This window comes from Thalassophryne amazonica, chromosome 20 (assembly GCF_902500255.1).
Source record: "Thalassophryne amazonica chromosome 20, fThaAma1.1, whole genome shotgun sequence".
NCBI lineage: Eukaryota > Metazoa > Chordata > Actinopteri > Batrachoidiformes > Batrachoididae > Thalassophryne > Thalassophryne amazonica.
The window spans coordinates 27,500,606-27,517,546 of record NC_047122.1 but is presented as its reverse complement, the minus strand read 5'-3'; the positions used below and the strand labels follow the sequence as shown (position 1 = coordinate 27,517,546).

Sequence of the window (16,941 nt, the reverse complement as noted above, 5' to 3'; positions counted from 1 at the left end):
CACATTCACACTCACATCAAGGATCTTTTTCAAGAGTATTTCTACAGTGTCATGTTTCCACTGTAGTTGTATCTTAATGAAGTCACACCCCTTGTTTTAAGGGCCACGCCACTCATTTTGAGCATTCAGTGACTTAAAGCTGTTTTCATTCTGGAACCACATGAATGTTGAATTTATATCGGCTTAATAATAATGTCAGGTTTTTTTTCTATTGCATATATTTTCTGTTTAATTTTAATTTCTCTACTTATTATTTTTTTGTTTTTTATTATTATTTTGTTGTTTTTTTTTGCTGCACTGCAGTTGTTTGTGACAGCATCAGGAAAACTGGATTCTGGATTCAAGTGTTTTAAAGAATTTTAAGTAATATTCATCACTCCTTTCTGGTTCGGGGCTTAAAAATGTGAGACTGTCCTGAATGGCATACAAGATGGTACTTATTGATATTTGATGCACTAATGATAAGTTCATGTGGCATTGCTCTGTGAACAAGCACAAATTCAATAGAACAAAAGTCGTACCATAAACAACATCACCTCTCAACAGCCCACACAATGCACGTGTGGGCGGGCTCTCATGATCTCCTGTCATGCTTATAATTACATACAAACAAGATCACCTTTGGCCAGGATAATGTCATGTCCACCACATAAGTTTCCCACTACTTGTTACAAGTCAGGGCCAATGTACTGATCATAACAAGCAAGGACATTTATTTTGAAGCTGGGTGTGGTTCATTTATTTTGAAGTGGCACAGAGCTTTTATTTTGTAGTTGCAGAGAGCTTTTGTCTTGAAAAGATGCAGGGGTTTTATTTTGAAGCAACTTTTTATACTGAAGGGAAGCAGATGTCTTATTATGCAGCAGCACAACATTTATTTTGAAGTGAGGCGGAGGTCTTATTTTGAAGCGGTGCACAGCTTTTATTTTGAAGTGAGCTTTTATTTTGGAGCGAATGGGTCATGTGTTTCCTGCGGGAAACATGGCGAAGCTGGAGGTGTTGCGGTTGTTTGTTAACGAGCGGCTTACGGCGGCCGTTGACGACATCTTCCAAGTTTTCTCTGTTACCATCAAAGATTACGAAGAGCAAGTTTATCGGTTAAAACACGTGATCGACGGACGAGCCGCAGGTCGGTTTGTGTAACTGTTTCCGCAATCACGTGATTAACGTTAGGATCCGAGGTTAGATGGTTTTAAATTCAGATTCCAGAATAAACGGCTTCCACACCGCCCAGATCATGTAAAGCTAGATCATCACATAAATTTACATAGGTACGTTTATGTGGTGATCTAGTTTACATGATAACAGAAATTTAAGTTAGAGAGCAGTCTTGAGTCCGGCTGCAGAGACGCTGCCTTGCTCAAAGGTAGAGAAAGGGGCAGAATCTAATGAGCGTGATTTGATGGTTGGAGGAAACGCACGCAGTCACGAGAACATGCGAACTCCACACAGAAAAGGACCTGGGCACAGGTGGAATCGAACACCAGACCTTCTTGATGTGAGGCAAGAGTGTGCAGTTAAAACCCGCACCTTTCCAAAAAACTGCATAGCCAAAACTTGTGCGTTGTTAACGGAGGAATGTGGGAGTATTTCACTTATTTTTTTTATTTTTTTTTAGAAAGACCTCTTGTTGAGGAAAGCCACCTATTGTGTAAAGGGAGTTTTTGAAGAGTGAGTCAAAAAAGAAAAACCATCACATTGCCACACAGCTGGTAGGGAACTGTGATATTGGTGAAATAAATAGCAGTGTTTGTTAACCTGGTCCTCAAGCACCACCTAACCTACAGATATTCCATTGCTCTCTGATCTGCCACAAGCTGATTAGCTAATTCAGGTGCCTGTTAGTACTGGATTGGGTAGGTGGATAGATGGTGTGAGGATCAGGATCACCAATGAGGCAGATAACACGGCTAATTAACCAGCGAGCATCAGTACGTTTTACTTCGTCTGTCACTCACTGGTCAAAAGTCAAAGTAAAAAAATAAATAAATAAATACGCAGTTCTTAAAAAAAATGTTTATACAGTACATTATATCATGACAAGCTCCTGAATGTTATTTTTGGCTGGTGTGCAGCGAGGGCTTTTTGCTTTTTTTTAAAAATGGTGACATAAATGAAGGATGTTTTGTTCTGTGACTATGTCCTTTGAATTCCAACAAACCCCAGTGGTTAGCTTGATGAGTTTGCGTAAACATCTGTCAGTTTAAAAGTACAACACAATGTCAAAATACCCTCGACTGTATGAGCAAAACAGAATGTGACCTCTTAAAATGGGTCAATGTTAGCCATCTTTGAAGTTGTCCAAGGTCTGAGTCCCAAGAATAGTCCCTGTGAATTTGAAGACCCTGACACTAATATGACTGGACTGATGCTGAGCACAGATGAATGCAAAGTCTTCACAATACCCAAGGCCAAAATATGGACATCGGGTATTGTGAAGACTTTAAACAACTCATTACACAACAGTTGGTATAATGAGCGCCACTGGATGCGCTCCCCCCTTTCTTTGTGTAAGGTCACTGTACGAGTCTACTTGGGTGTGTGTGCATGTGTGTGTGTTCAAGTATTGATCCGTGACGGGCCGCTGTCTGCTTCGTACCCTTCAGGAATCCTTCTGTTAGGAGGACTGGCTATCCTAAGGTGACTCTGCTGTGCCAAATTTATACCTGTTCTCCCAATAATACTTTCCCAGGATTGATTAATAAACTCAACAGTAACCCAAATGTCCTTGATGGATTTTCCATCAAGGACATCAAAAGAGTTAAGAAATTGAAAATTTTATAGACTTTCTTCAGTATTCTGTGGATTAATTTCCAAGCAGGTTCTTACAGGCTGACATCAGTGGAGCGCTGCACTCTTAACGAGTGCTCTGTTAGAAATAAGAAAACATGATCTGCTCCAAGAATTTACTGCCAATCATTTCTGAATGTTGTCATAACCACAGATCTGCAGATTAGCTCCAGCGAAGAGCAGCAGGCAAGTGGAAGGAGCGTCACTGTGTATTCGGATATCAAACAGGAAGAGGGTGGAGCTTCAGGAGCCCAGGAGACATGTACCAAATTCACACAGTGCCCTAATTGGCTGATGGAGATAAGCAAAGATGACTGTACCTCATTGTCCAATCAGATCCATTCATGCAGTGCAGAACAACCATCTGAACCACAATCCACTGGGAACAAAGTTTGGAGTGGGAAACTGGAAGTGGAGGAACCAGAACCCAGCTATCAGGAACCAGGTCAGTGCAAACAGAGTTAAACCAGATTCTTTATTGTTGTTGTTTTTTTATCTGTTTAGAAACACTGTATGGCAGAAGCTGAGCAGTCATTATAGATGAACTGAACACATGAATGCTTTCAGTGTGTTTTAAAGCAGAGTGTGTCCACTGTTGGTGCTGAAATTTGATCGGTAGGCAAAATAAATAGGGAGTCTGAAGTAGCAAGAAGTATGTGAGGGCAGTGCAGGAGTTGGACATACACATGGAAGCAAAGTAAAAAAAAAAGCTATCTACATAGCAGGTGGCATTAGAGAGAGAATAGTCAGCTGTCAGGAAACCAGATGCACAGTCAGTGCACGTAAACATCAAACAGCAAGTGTAACGCACATGAACATGCACAGGGCTACGTCAAAAAGAGGAAAAGCTACTAATACACAAACGCTTCCTATAGTGCAGCAGATAAATGAAACAATCTTGCAAATGGTCCCAGAAGCACCAAATTTACACAAATACTCCTTAGACATTACTCTTTTGAAAAAAGAAAGGAAAAAAAAAAAAAAGACTGGTGACTTGAGGTCAAAATTAAAAGATGCTCCAATCATATTGAAAACTATATCACATTATCTGTCTATCATAAATATTCCAAAAAGGTATAGTTTGGACTATCACTGAATGTTATGGGTTAAAACAGCAACAATGGTGACAAAGGTCAGTTTCTGCTTGTATAGAGGTCAAAAATTAAAGCTGCTCCAATTTTGGTAAAAAGTGGTGCAAATTATTGGTTGAGCTAAAAGGATTAATGAATGGAATAGTTTTGACTATTGAATGCATGGTCTGTAAAGTAAAGGTCAAACAAGGTCAACGCCACAGAGCCCTATAGAAGTACTAGATTGCACACTCCCAATGCTGCCTACTAATGCAAATGTCCCAATGCGGATGGCGACATGACACCTCCTAACCGGGCAAAAATATTGACGAAGTGCCCGGATGTGAAATGTTTCATGTGCATTTTCAAAGCGGATACACGAGTGAACACACACCAGTTTATCTCCCAAAAGTCATGGGAAAAGCAACAAGAATAACCAAAACTGCTTAATTATGGAAGCAAATGTTGTCTCCCTTTTTCCTCTGTTTGTGGCATTGCCACCAACATTTTGCACCTGTTTCTTGATGAGATTCTTTGAGCGTCTGTGTGCGTTGCCCTGATCCAAAATGGTGACCACGCCCCCTTACCAGGACACATCTCAGTGTGACTGTGCACTCTAATACTTATATAGGGCTCTGTGGTCTATGCCCATTGGACTCCATGACGTGACATACAGTAGTGTTCAGAATAATAGTAGTGCTATGTGACTAAAAAGATTAATCCAGGTTTTGAGTATATTTCTTACTGTTACATGGGAAACAAGGTACCAGTAGATTCAGTAGATTCTCACAAATCCAACAAGATCAAGCATTCATGATATGCACACTCTTAAGGCTATGAAATTGGGCTATTAGTAAAAAAAAAAGTAGAAAAGGGGGTGTTCAGAATAATAGTAGTGTGGCATTCAGTCAGTGAGTCCATCAATTTTGTGGAACAAACAGGTGTGAATCAGGTGTCCCCTATTTAAGGATGAAGCCAGCACCTGTTGAACATGCTTTTCTCTTTGAAAGTCTGAGGAAAATGGGACGTTCAAGACATTGTTCAGAAGAACAGCGTAGTTTGATTAAAAAGTGGATTGGAGAGGGGAAAACTTATACACAGGTGCAAAAAAAATTAGGCTGTTCTCCTCCCCCGGAGGAGCTGGGGGAGGTGTGTGTGGATCGGGAGGTCTGGGTGGCTTTGCTTGAGCTACTGCCCCCGCGACCTCGACTCCGGATAAAGCGGAAGAAAATGGATGAATGGATGGATGGATGGATGTTCATCTGCAATGATCTCCAATGCTTTAAAATGGACAAAAAAAAAAACCCAGAGATGTGCAGAAGAAAACAGAAAACAACCATCAAATTGGATAGAAGAATAACCAGAATGGCAAAGGCTCACCCATTGATCAGCTCCTGGATGATCAAAGACAGTCTGGAGTTACCTGTAAGGGCTGTGACAGTTAGAAGATGCCTGTGTGAAGCTAATTTATTTGCAAGAATCCCCCACAAAGTCCCTCTGTTAAGTAAAAGACTTGCAGAAGAGGTTACAATTTGCCAAAGAACACATCAGCTGGCCTAAAGAGAAATGGAGGAATATTTTGTGAACTGATGAGAGTAGAATTGTTCTTTTTGGGTCCAAGGGCCGCAGACAGTTTGTGAGATGACCCCCAAACTCTGAATTCAAGCCACAGTTCACAGTGAAGACAGTGAAGCATGGTGGTGCAAGCATCATGATATGGGCATGTTTCTCCTACTATGGTGTTGGGCCTATATATCGCATACCAGGTATCATGGATCAGTTTGGATATGTCAAAATACTTGAAGAGGTCATGTTGCCTTATGCTGAAGAGGACATGCCCTTGAAATGGGTGTTTCAACAAGACAATGACCCCAAGCACACTAGTAAACGAGCAAAATCTTGGTTCCAAACCAACAAAATTAATGCCTCGCAGATGTGAAGAAATCATGAAAAACTGTGGTTATACAACTAAATACTAGTTTAGTGATTCACAGGATTGCTAAAAAAGCAGTTTGAACATAATAGTTTTGAGTTTGTAGTAGGGCTGAAATGATTAGTCGAGTAACTCGAATAATAACGATAGCTACCGCTTTCCAACGTGACACATAGAGTAAAATAAAGCCTTTTAAGAGAAAGATGGTCCGGCTGATCATCTGAAATAGACTTACTGTGCATTTAAAGCGAAGCAGTGTGTTTGTCTAGTTTTAAAAAACACACAGTCTGCTCTACGTAACTCAGCCACTTTGGGGTGTGCAGCCAGTACATTCTGAGTGCCGGTCCCAAGCCCGGATAAATGAGGAGGGTTGCGTCAGGAAGGGCATCCGGCGTAAAACAAGCCAACCCAACTATGCAGACTCAGAATCGAATTCCCATACCGGATCAGTCGCGGCCCGCGTTAACGTCTGCCACCGGTGCTATTGCCCAACAGGGTGCTGGTGGAAATTTGGCAACTGCTGGGCGAAGATGACAAAGAAGAGGAGGAAAACGTTGCCACGAACAGCGGGAGAAGAAGAAAACTAGAAGGGTGGAAATGAGAGTGGGGACTTTGAATGTTGGTAGTATGACTGGTAAAGGGAGAGAGCTGGCTGAAATGATGGAGAGGAGAAAGGTAGACATATTGTGTGTGCAAGAGACCAAGTGGAAGGGAAGTAAGAGCAGGAGCATCGGCGGTGGGTACAAGTTGTTGTACCATGGTGAGGACAGGAAGAGAAATGGTGTTGGGGTCATTTTAAAGGAAGAGTATGTTAAAAGTGTGTTGGAGATTAAGCGAGTGTCTGACAGGGTGATGAGTGTGAAGTTGGAAATTGAAGGGGTGATGATGAATATCATCAGTGCATATGCCCCACAGGTAGGTTGTGAGATGAAGGAGAAAGATTTCTGGAGTGTGTTAGATGAGGTGGTGGAGAGTGTGCCCAAGCATGAAAGAGTGGTGATAGGAGCAGACTTCACTGGGCATGTTGGTGAAGGGAACAGAGGTGATGAGGAAGTAATGGGTAGATATGGTATCAAGGATAGGAATGGGGAAGGACAGATGGTAGTTGATTTTGCAAAAAGGATGGAAATGGCTGTGGTGAGTACCTACTTTAAGAAAAGGGAGGAGCACAGGGTAACATATAAGAGTGGAGGAAGGTGCACACAGGTGGACTACATTCTTTATAGGAGATGCAAGCTAAAAGAAATCACAGAATGTAAGGTGGTAGCAGGAGAGAGTGTCACTAGACAGCATAGGATGGTTGTTTGTAGGATGACTTTAGAGGTAAAGAAGAAGAGAGTGAGAGCTCAACAAAGGATCATATGGTGGAAGCTGAAGGAGGAAGACTGTTGTGTGAAATTTAGCGAGCAGGTGAGAGAAGCACTAGTTGGAGGGGAAGCAATTTTGGACAACTGGAAAAGTACTGCAGATGTGGTGAGGGAGACAGCTAGGGCAGTACTGGGTATGACATCTGGACAGTGGAAGGAAGACAAGGAGACTTGGTGGTGGAATGAAGAGGTCCAGGAAAGCATAAGGAGAAAGAGGTTGGCGAAAAAGTTTTGGGATAGTCGGAGAGATGAAGAAAGTAGACAGGAGTACAAGGAGATGCGGCGTAAGGCGAGAAGAGAAGTGGCAAAAGCAAAGGAAAAGTCATATTGCGAGCTGTACAAGAAGTTGAATAGTAAGGAAGGAGAAAAGGACTTGTACCGATTGGCCAGACAAAGGGACAGAGCTGGAAAGGATGTGCAGCAGGTTAGGGTGGTAAAAGATGCACATGGTAATGTGCTGACAAGTGAGGAGTGTGTGCTGAGAAGGTGGAGGGAATATTTTGAAGAGTTGATGAATAAAGAAAATGAGCGAGAGAAAAGGCTGGATGATGTGGTGAGAGTAAATCAGGAAGTAAAAGAGATTAGCAAGGAAGAAGTGAGGGCTGCTATGAAGAGGATGAAGAGTGGAAAGGCAGTTGGTCCAGATGACATTCCAATGGAGGCATGGAAATGTCTAGGAGAGATGGCAGTAGAGTTTCTAACCAGATTGTTTAATAAAATCTTGGAAAGTGAGAGGATGCCTGAGGAGTGGAGACGAAGTGTGCTGGTTCCTATTTTCAAGAACAAGGGTGATGTGCAGAGCTGCAGTAACTACAGAGGCATAAAGCTGATCAGCCACAGCATGAAGTTATGGGAAAGAGTAGTAGAAGCTAGGCTTAGAAAACAGGTGAAGATCTGTGAGCAACAATATGGTTTCATGCCGAGAAAGAGCACTACAGATGCAATGTTTGCTCTGAGAATACTGTTGGAAAAGTACAGAGAAGGACAGAAAGAGTTACATTGTGTGTTTGTGGACTTAGAAAAAGCTTATGATAGGGTGCCAAGAGAAGTTGTGGCATTGTATGAGGAAGTCTGGAGTGGCAGAGAAGTACGTTAGGGTAGTGCAGGACATGTACAAGAATAGTGTGACAGCGGTGAGATGCGCAGTCGGAATGACAGACTCATTCAAGGTGGAGGTGGGATTACACCAAGGATCAGCTCTGACTCCTTTCTTGTTTGCAGTGGTGATGGACAGGTTGACAGATGAGATCAGACAGGAGTCCCCATGGACTATGATGTTTGCAGATGACATTGTGATCTGTAGTGAGAGTAGAGAGCAAGTTGAGTCTAGTCTGGAGAAGTGGAGATATGCTTTGGAGAGAAGGGGAATGAAAGTCAGTAGAAGCAAGACTGAGTACATGTGTGTGAATGAGAGGGAGCCCAGTGGAATAGTGCAGTTACAAGGAGTAGAAGTGGTGAAAGTAGATGAATTTAAATATTTGGGGTGACAAGAATGGACAAGATTAGGAATGAACATATCAAAGGGACAGCTCAGGTGGGACAGTTTGGAGACAAAGTCAGAGAGGCGAGATTGAGATGGTTTGGACATGTGCAGAGGAGGGACCCAGGGTATATAGGGAGAAGGATGCTGAGGATGGAGCCACCAGGCAGGAGAAGAGGGAGACCAAAGAGGAGGTTCATGGATGTGCTGAGAGAGGACATGCAGGTGGTTGGTGTGACAGAGGAAGATACAGAGGACAGGGTGAGATGGAAACGATTGATCTGCTGTGGCGACCCCTAACGGGGGACAAAGAGGAAGACAGTCTGCTCTACGTGGGGAGGGACTATTGACCTGGTGGCCGGCTGCTGTCTCTCTCTGCCCAGTGTGAGGGGCTCTCAGACCGGGCGAGTCACAGCTCTCCTCGGCCACATTGACAAACAGCAGAAAGTCCATTCTTTCTTCTGTTTTTCCCTCAGACTCACACTGTTTGACTTTTTAATTTTTGCTTTTTTGGGCAACACACAACACTTCAAAAACACAGTAACTTAAATTTAAAAAAAAAAAGACTGCGAGGCTGCATGTTCAACCTCCAGCTGACATGCATCTGCTGAATTGCAGAGAAAGAGGGATAAAAAAAAAAATCACGCAGGGACTCAGTCCATCAACCTTTATAAAAAACAAAAAACAAAACTTAAAAAATGGTTAAATTTTACAAGTTGCAGAAAACAAAACAGGAAGCCACATCCCATCGCCATTTCAGCAAAATGCCAACACTTTGGCACAGTGACATTGTGCCATATGAGCCCTGGACTGTTGATGTTTAAAAACGCAAAAGTACTCTTTATGTGATTACTCGATTATAATAATAATAATAAGAAGAAGAATCGATAGAATACTCGATTAATAAAATAATCCATAGCTGCAGCCCTAGTTTGTAGCGTCAACAGCAGATGCTACTATTATTGTGAACACCCCCCTTTTCTACTTTTTTTTACTAATGACCCAATTTCATAGCCTTAAGAGTGTGCATATCATGAATGCTTGGTCTTGTTGGATTTGTGAGAATCTACTGAATCTACTGGTACCTTGTTTCCCATGTAACAATAAGAAATATATTCAAAACCTGGATTAATCTTTTTAGTCACATAGCACTACTATTATTCTGAACACTACTGTACATCATCCCGTAACCTTGATAACTAAGCATGACACACGGTGCAAACTATCCCTTTTAAACCCCCATTAACTCAACCAGCAATTTGTATCACTTTAACTTTTGACCCGTGTACAAATTGAAACTGACCTTTGTCACCATTCTTGCTGGTTTTACCTCATAACATTTCATCATATAGTCCAAACTATACCTTTTTGCAATCTTTGTAATGAGACAAATAATGTGGTATAGTTTTCAATATGGTTGGAGCATCTTTTAATTTTGACCCCTGTGTAATTGTTCAAATGACCCCTACCTGGCTGCCTATTGAAAATTCAAGTGGCCAATATGGTTTTTGTTTTGTCCTAAAGAGTAATGTCTAAGGAGTATTTCTGCTGGAAACTAAGGCCTGGTTCACACGGCAGGATAATTAGGCCGATATCGGACCCGATCTTCCCCTTCCGACAATCTTAAGGATGCCCCGACAATCGTGATGACGCTAAAGATAATCTTATCAGATATTCCTCCTGTGTGTGGTGTATTCAGAGCGCTCTGATCTGCTCGGAAGGGTGTCAGGAGCGCTCCGATTGCAAATCGGGGATATTCAACATGTTGGATTTTTTTTGGCCCAATATCACAGTGTGTGTTGTGTCCTCCGACCAAAACGAGCACGCAGCCTGCTGAATGTGACATTCAGCCAATCAGAAAGCGAGGTGACGGACGCACGGAGCGGAAAATAAAATCAAAACAGCTGTTCTGACATACCAGAAAGTCCGGTGGTCGCGCTGTCTCCACTCCTTTAAAGAACGCCTTTTCTTTTTCTTTTTTGTATTGTTTTTTTCCCTCTGTTTTAAATAGTCCACAAAGTACCTCCGTTTGTTTACTCTGAGGTCACATTTAATCTCGAGAGATTTTGCAAGATTTCCTGTCTGAGCTGTGAATGTTCGTGCGTGAAATCTGTTCGTGTGTGGTGTTGTCCTTACCGTGTGGCTGAACACCACACACTGTACGACCAAACCTGTTAGATCCATGATTTTTTATCTTCACGTGTGTGGTCTCTCGGGTTTTGGAAACCTAAAGATAATTTTAAAATCATCGTGTGAACCAGGCTTAAGACTTCAGACTCTGTTCTGGTTTGGATGCTGTTGATGTTCCTCCTGAAATCTCAAATGATGAAGTTGACAAAGTTTGACCGTCTGTCTGGCTTTTGGTTCAAACTAATCAACCCAAACCGGAACTTCAGTAAACAAAAGACTGAAGACTTTCAGAATCAATTTTTTGTAAATACACTAAAAAATTGAGACAGAATTTGCATCAGTGAACTCCCTCAGCTGACAGCATAATAAATCAAATTTTTCTTATCACAGCTGATCTGCAGAATTTCACCACTGAAGAACAGCAGCAGCACATTAAACAGGAAGAGGGCAGAGCTTCAGGGCCTCAGGAGGCTGACACCTGGCTTGTGGTGAGGAACAACAATGAAGAAAGTCAGTCACAGAATCAGGTCCAGACATACCTCACTGGCAAAGTAAGTCCATCGCCCAGTCGGATCCAGACACACTTGAGGGAGGAGCTTCTCTCTGACCTCCCAGTGACATCACAGCCTGCCATGAGGATTATTGTACATCCTGTTCACCACACTGACTCCACTTTGATTCAGTCTGGTGAGTTGCATAGTTCTGAGTTATGTACAGACTACAGCAGCAATGCTGTGGCTGGCGAAGCCCCAAAAGAACCACAGAGGAACCGCCGGTCTGGGGGTCTCCATGGCAACCATGCAAGGTCTACACAGAGGAAGTTCAGCAGGACGCAAACAAGGTCATTCCTCTGTAAAGTGTGTGAGGGTTATTTCTACACACAGGGCCACCTGATCAGGCATGCAATGAACCACTGCAAGCAGCTCGAGCGCCGCTGTGGCGCCTGCGGGGAAACTCTGGAGTCCACTGAGAGTCTCAGGACTCATCTGCGTTTCCATAAAGAGATCGGCAGCACCTGCGACTTTTGTGGGAAGAAGTGTGGCTCAATCAAGAGGATGGAAATCCACAAAAGAATCCACACAGGAGAAAAACCATACAGCTGCACCTTCTGCGGCCGAGATTTTAACCGGAAAGAAAGTCTGGAACGGCACGCAATGGTGCACTCGGGAGAGAGACCGTACAGCTGTTCTGTGTGCCGCAGAACCTTCACAAGGAGGAACTACCTACTCAGTCACCTGAAGAACCACACAGAGACTCACAGCAGGGCAGCAGGGCCTACTGAGGCAGATCCATTCATATACACGTTCTGAAGAACCAAATGTGAATCTCAGGTTGGCTTTCATGTTGTAAAGTCTTTGCGCTAAGCTAGGCTAGCTCTGTTACACCGTGGATCATGCGAATCTGGTAGATGGCTGTCGGTTACCAATCAGAGGAGTTCCCAAATTGTTTAATGCATTCATTTAAAAATTATGGACTTGTTGGGGGGGGGTAAATCTAATAATAAAACCTTATTTTGAAGCCTTTTTTTCCGACCATGCGTTGAAGTCATTTTTATGACCTAATTAGCAACAAGATTGATGATTCCTGCTGAGTGATCCATATATTCTGTGTGATTCTGTAGAACAGAGGTCTCAAATGGATTCCAGAAAGGGCCAAGAGCAGATTTTCTTTTCGACCACCCACTCCACCAGGTGATTTCACTGATTAGCATCACTTTGAGCAGATGGAATCAGTTAATTGATGAAATCATCCCGTTGCTGTTAATCAGTGAAATAATCTGGTGGAGTTTGTGGTTACAAAGAAAGCTACATCCACTTTGCCCTTTATGGAGTCAGGTTGACAGGATATGTGGCACCAGACTGTGCTCACTGTTATCTTTGAGCCATGAGGGGGCACCACACCACAGCAGATGTCTCTTCACCTCTAACATCTAAAAAGAGCAAGCAGAAAATTTCAATCCAGTGTGGAGTTTCATTGTTTGTTAAATCTAACAGATTCAGACACCAGGAGCAGCTGAATGGTTTCTCCCTTGTAAGTGCTGTGGTGATTGAGCAGCCCTTTGCTACACACACTGCAGCTGTAAGGTTTCTCTCTGAATTCTTGTACATACATAATTCAGACTAATCACTGTCAGGATACACATATAATTTACAATTATAACTTGACAATATTAATATTAAAGCACTGCTGATATAAGGAAAAGACCAAAGTATCTTAATACCAACAGAATTAAAATATTAATACTATTAATATTTCTATGCTGTATTTACAAGGCCATAAAAATGAAATAGAAAAAGTTAATGCAGTCAGATGTCATAGCCCTTTTTTTTCTGTTTTACATTTTTCAATAACCACACAAACACATGTAAACAGCCAAACTAGAGAAGCATGCTACAATTCACTGATAAGTTCCATTTCCAGTGTTTAGGTAAAGTCTAATCGATAAGGTTTCACATATTCGGTCCATTTAGTTCAGATCCTATAAAATGTGTCCTTTTGCATCCTTATGGAAAAGGTCAGTTTCTCCATGATATAGATATTGTGCAGTATGTCTATCCAGTCCTCAATGGTTGGAGGTTCTGGTTTCAGCCATTTCCTTGTGATGGCCTTCTTACTCACCAAGAGTAGAATTCCCAGCAGTCTTTTGTCTGTATTCTCGGTGTTGTACAGGTAAGTCCCCCAAATACAGTGTGTCAGATTTCAGGGGAAAGTTAGCACCAAATACATTATTCACATGATCCCTTATTTCTCTCCAGTATTTGTTAATGATCTGACACCCCCAGAAAATATGAAAACGATTGGCCCCAGTGACCCTACACTGTCTCCAGCAGGTGTCTACTCCATCGAGATGTTGCTTCTGCATTGGTGTAATAAAGTATCTGACAATGTTTTTCCAGATAAACTCTCACCATGGTGTTGACAAATATTTGACCAACTTTCCAGAGAAAGGATCATATTCCCCTCCTTTTCCCACCAATTTTTTACTCTGTACTGTTTTGCTTACCCTGCTGGATACTCTTATATAACTGAGAAATGGATCACAACCCATTCTGAGTATATGAGTTGTGTTTCTTGAGGTGTTCTCTGTCTCAAGTGTTTGGGTAATTTAGTAGGTTGTTGGTGCAGTTATTTTCTCTTATTACACCTGGTTCTGTATAGTTACACTTTCTTAGTTAATTTCTCACACCTGTGTTAACGCATGATCTTTTCAGTATTCAAGTTTGTCACTCTGTTTGCTGGAATATCCTGGTTTGTCCTGTTTGATGGTTTGGATGTCGTGGACTCGTGGATAGCCAGTTTCTACTAGGACTCTACTTTTATACCGTTGCATTTTGGTAAATATTTCTTTTTGCATCTTGTTTTGTGCGACATAAGATTAATGGAATCGGTCAGTGGATCCACAAATTTCCATCTTGAACTCATAAAGCCTTCGGCACATGAACACTGGATGAGGCAAAAACATCAGAATGGTTCAAATCTTTGCAATATTGGGTAACTAAAAGGAGCATACTGGGAAATTGATCCAATATGAAGATTACACGGTGGATTATGAATCAGGGTTTTTTCCCACTTAGCTGAATATTCCAAGACTCCAGTTAAACTGATCATACTGTTGATATGGAACTAAACCAGTGGTCACCATCCCAGTGTCACGTTTTCTCTGCAGCCAGATGAGTCTCCAAGTTCCTAAGATGAGAGGTTAGCTGTATTAACAGATGTGTAAATCAGTATATCAGCATAACATTATTCCAGAACAACATCTGATCTGACTGAAGGCTGCAGAATATAAAAAAAATCAAAAGGGGCTCACAACTGTACCCTGAGGAACTTCAACAGACAGAACAAGACCAGAAAAGACTAAATAAAAATATGCCAGTAGTATGAAAGGTCATGCTGGGGCCTGGTCACACGGCATACAACAATTCCTGAACGAAGGGAAAATGTAAAGTCACAAATCATTGAGGAAAGGTGGAAGAATGAGCTTTATCGCAGAATAGCCTGCGAATCAAGAGTGCAAAAGGAATGGAAGAGGAACAACATGATAGCTAGTGCTGTCTCTCTTTGCCTTTTCTTCAAAACCCTGCTGTTTCTGATCACACGCACACAGGTGCTGTGTACGTGGATCAGACTCACACATACACGCAGGCAGGCACTTCACCTTCTCTCCAGCTGATCACACTGGGTTAAACGAAGCTGACTGCATTCCTGCAAAGCCCCCTGCTGCTAACGAATACACAGCCATCAACGATCGTGTCGGCCATCAGTATCTCCATGGAAACAAATGAGGCTGATCACACTCCTGCAAAGCCCTCCCGCTGCAAACAAATGCGCAGTTATCAAGGATCACTTCCTCAAAACCTCTGAACTGTCAGACGCTGAAAGGGCCAGCAGGATCTTTTCTCTGCACAGGCTGGAGGACAGCAAGCCCTTCAGAGTTCATGGACAGAATGCTGCAGCTCCGGCTGGACTTTTTGTGCAGCGACTCTTTCCTCATGTGCACACACCGCTGGAACAACACCATGATCACGGACTGCCGTGCGCTGGCGGAGAGGCTGACAAATTCTTCCTGGCCGGCCACCACCACGGCATGACCGCAGCAGCACTTGCCACTTCACATGCAGTGGCAAGAAACCACACACACCAGCTCCACCGCGGAGGAGCTGCATCTCTCCACAAAAGCGCTCACAAACTAGCTTCTGTACTGTGTGAAAACAGTCAGCTGGTTGAGCAAAGTCAAACTAAACGCTGACGTTAAAAAAACTAAGCAAACGATAAAAAACTATCAAGAACGACAGCAAAACGAAATACAGACGAATTGAGGTTTTCGGCAGCATTCGTTCAAATTATTCAACAGTTTAAAAATCCTGACGAAGTGCCAGCTGCAGGAATGAAGCGATGTTAATACACAATGTTAATGATGTTAGTACATTTTCAATGGGGATCCGCAACTGAACACACTCAGAAAAACACTCGCAAAATACGTGTTAAAATGCCATTCTGACCTGGATATCGAGCCAGTAAAATTAAATAACATTAAATCATGTCAGGAAAGCATTATTCTGAAATATTAGTGTTGAAAGTTAATGGATCTGCGCTGTTAAACTGCGCTGCTTGGCTGAACCGTGCTGCTGCTGTTTTCAGCATAGTGCGGCCCCTAAAACCATTACGAAACATATACAGTATATTATATTTTTACACAATTATCCTTTGTTGACAGAGTTTCATTCATGAAGTCAGTGGTGTGTGTGCACATCTCTGTGTGTGAGTGGCGTGTGTAGGTGTCGTCCGTGTCCTCGGACGACAGGCATGGGCACACTCAGAAATATTTAACCCTAACTTTTAAGATTTATGTAATTTTATTACATGACAAATTCCCATTTACTTTTTACAGAATTTTAATACAAACCTACCAAATAAACCTTACATGATGCATATTCATTACTGTAATAAATCCTATTTATTTGAAATGCATAATCCTCAGCTTTATGTATTTAGTATTAATAAAATATACTTACTCTAAATCAGTAATAATGACAGTATTTATTTAAAATACATAAAGTATATTGTTTGAATAGCATAGTAATTATGTTACCTATACAAGCTAAATGGCATAGGTAACATAATTATTATGCAAGTGTTAGATGAGGAACATTTAATGCTTGATCAAATCCATGACCTTTGGTCATTTAAAACGTTTATCTGGTTGAAGATCAATGAGCCAAAACACTAACCTGAGGATCTGTGTACTGCCTTCTTACCTTTGGGTTTTAGTGGTTTAGCACCACAAACTAAAGAAGCAGTTGGATCTTTTCCCCTCTGTGGCCAAGTTGTGCTTCATTGTTTGGTCTGTGCTGAAGTGTTTCCAGCTTCCTGCTGAATTCCACACCTGTGGTTTCTGATTCCAGAAATCCATGCAAATCTCTTGTTACATGTGCTGCAGCTGTACAGTTTCTCTCCAGTGAAAGGATGTGTTTGGTCATGTTTGACTTTGTGTTGAAAGTTCGGCCGCAGACGTCACACTCATATGGTCTCTCTCCTGTGTGGATCCTCATGTGGACCTCCACGTGTTTCCTGAATTTAAACGCCTTCAGGCAGTATGGACAGCAGAAATCCTCGTTACTGTGACATTTCTCATGAATAACTAGACTTTCCCTATATGCATATCTCTTA

General features: G+C 42.1%; 1 protein-coding gene across 1 annotated transcript; it reads left to right on the top strand.

Annotated features, from left to right (window-relative positions):
• The first annotated feature begins 877 nt into the window (after positions 1–877).
• On the top strand, positions 878–12,288 carry LOC117502201 (zinc finger protein 583-like). The gene is made up of 3 exons (XM_034161239.1): positions 878–1,129; positions 2,945–3,235; positions 11,161–12,288. The coding sequence occupies exons 1-3, from the start codon at positions 955–957 to the stop codon at positions 12,078–12,080; spliced, it is 1,386 nt and encodes a 461-aa protein (XP_034017130.1). The 5' UTR covers positions 878–954; the 3' UTR covers positions 12,081–12,288.
• The last annotated feature ends 4,653 nt before the right edge of the window (positions 12,289–16,941 follow it).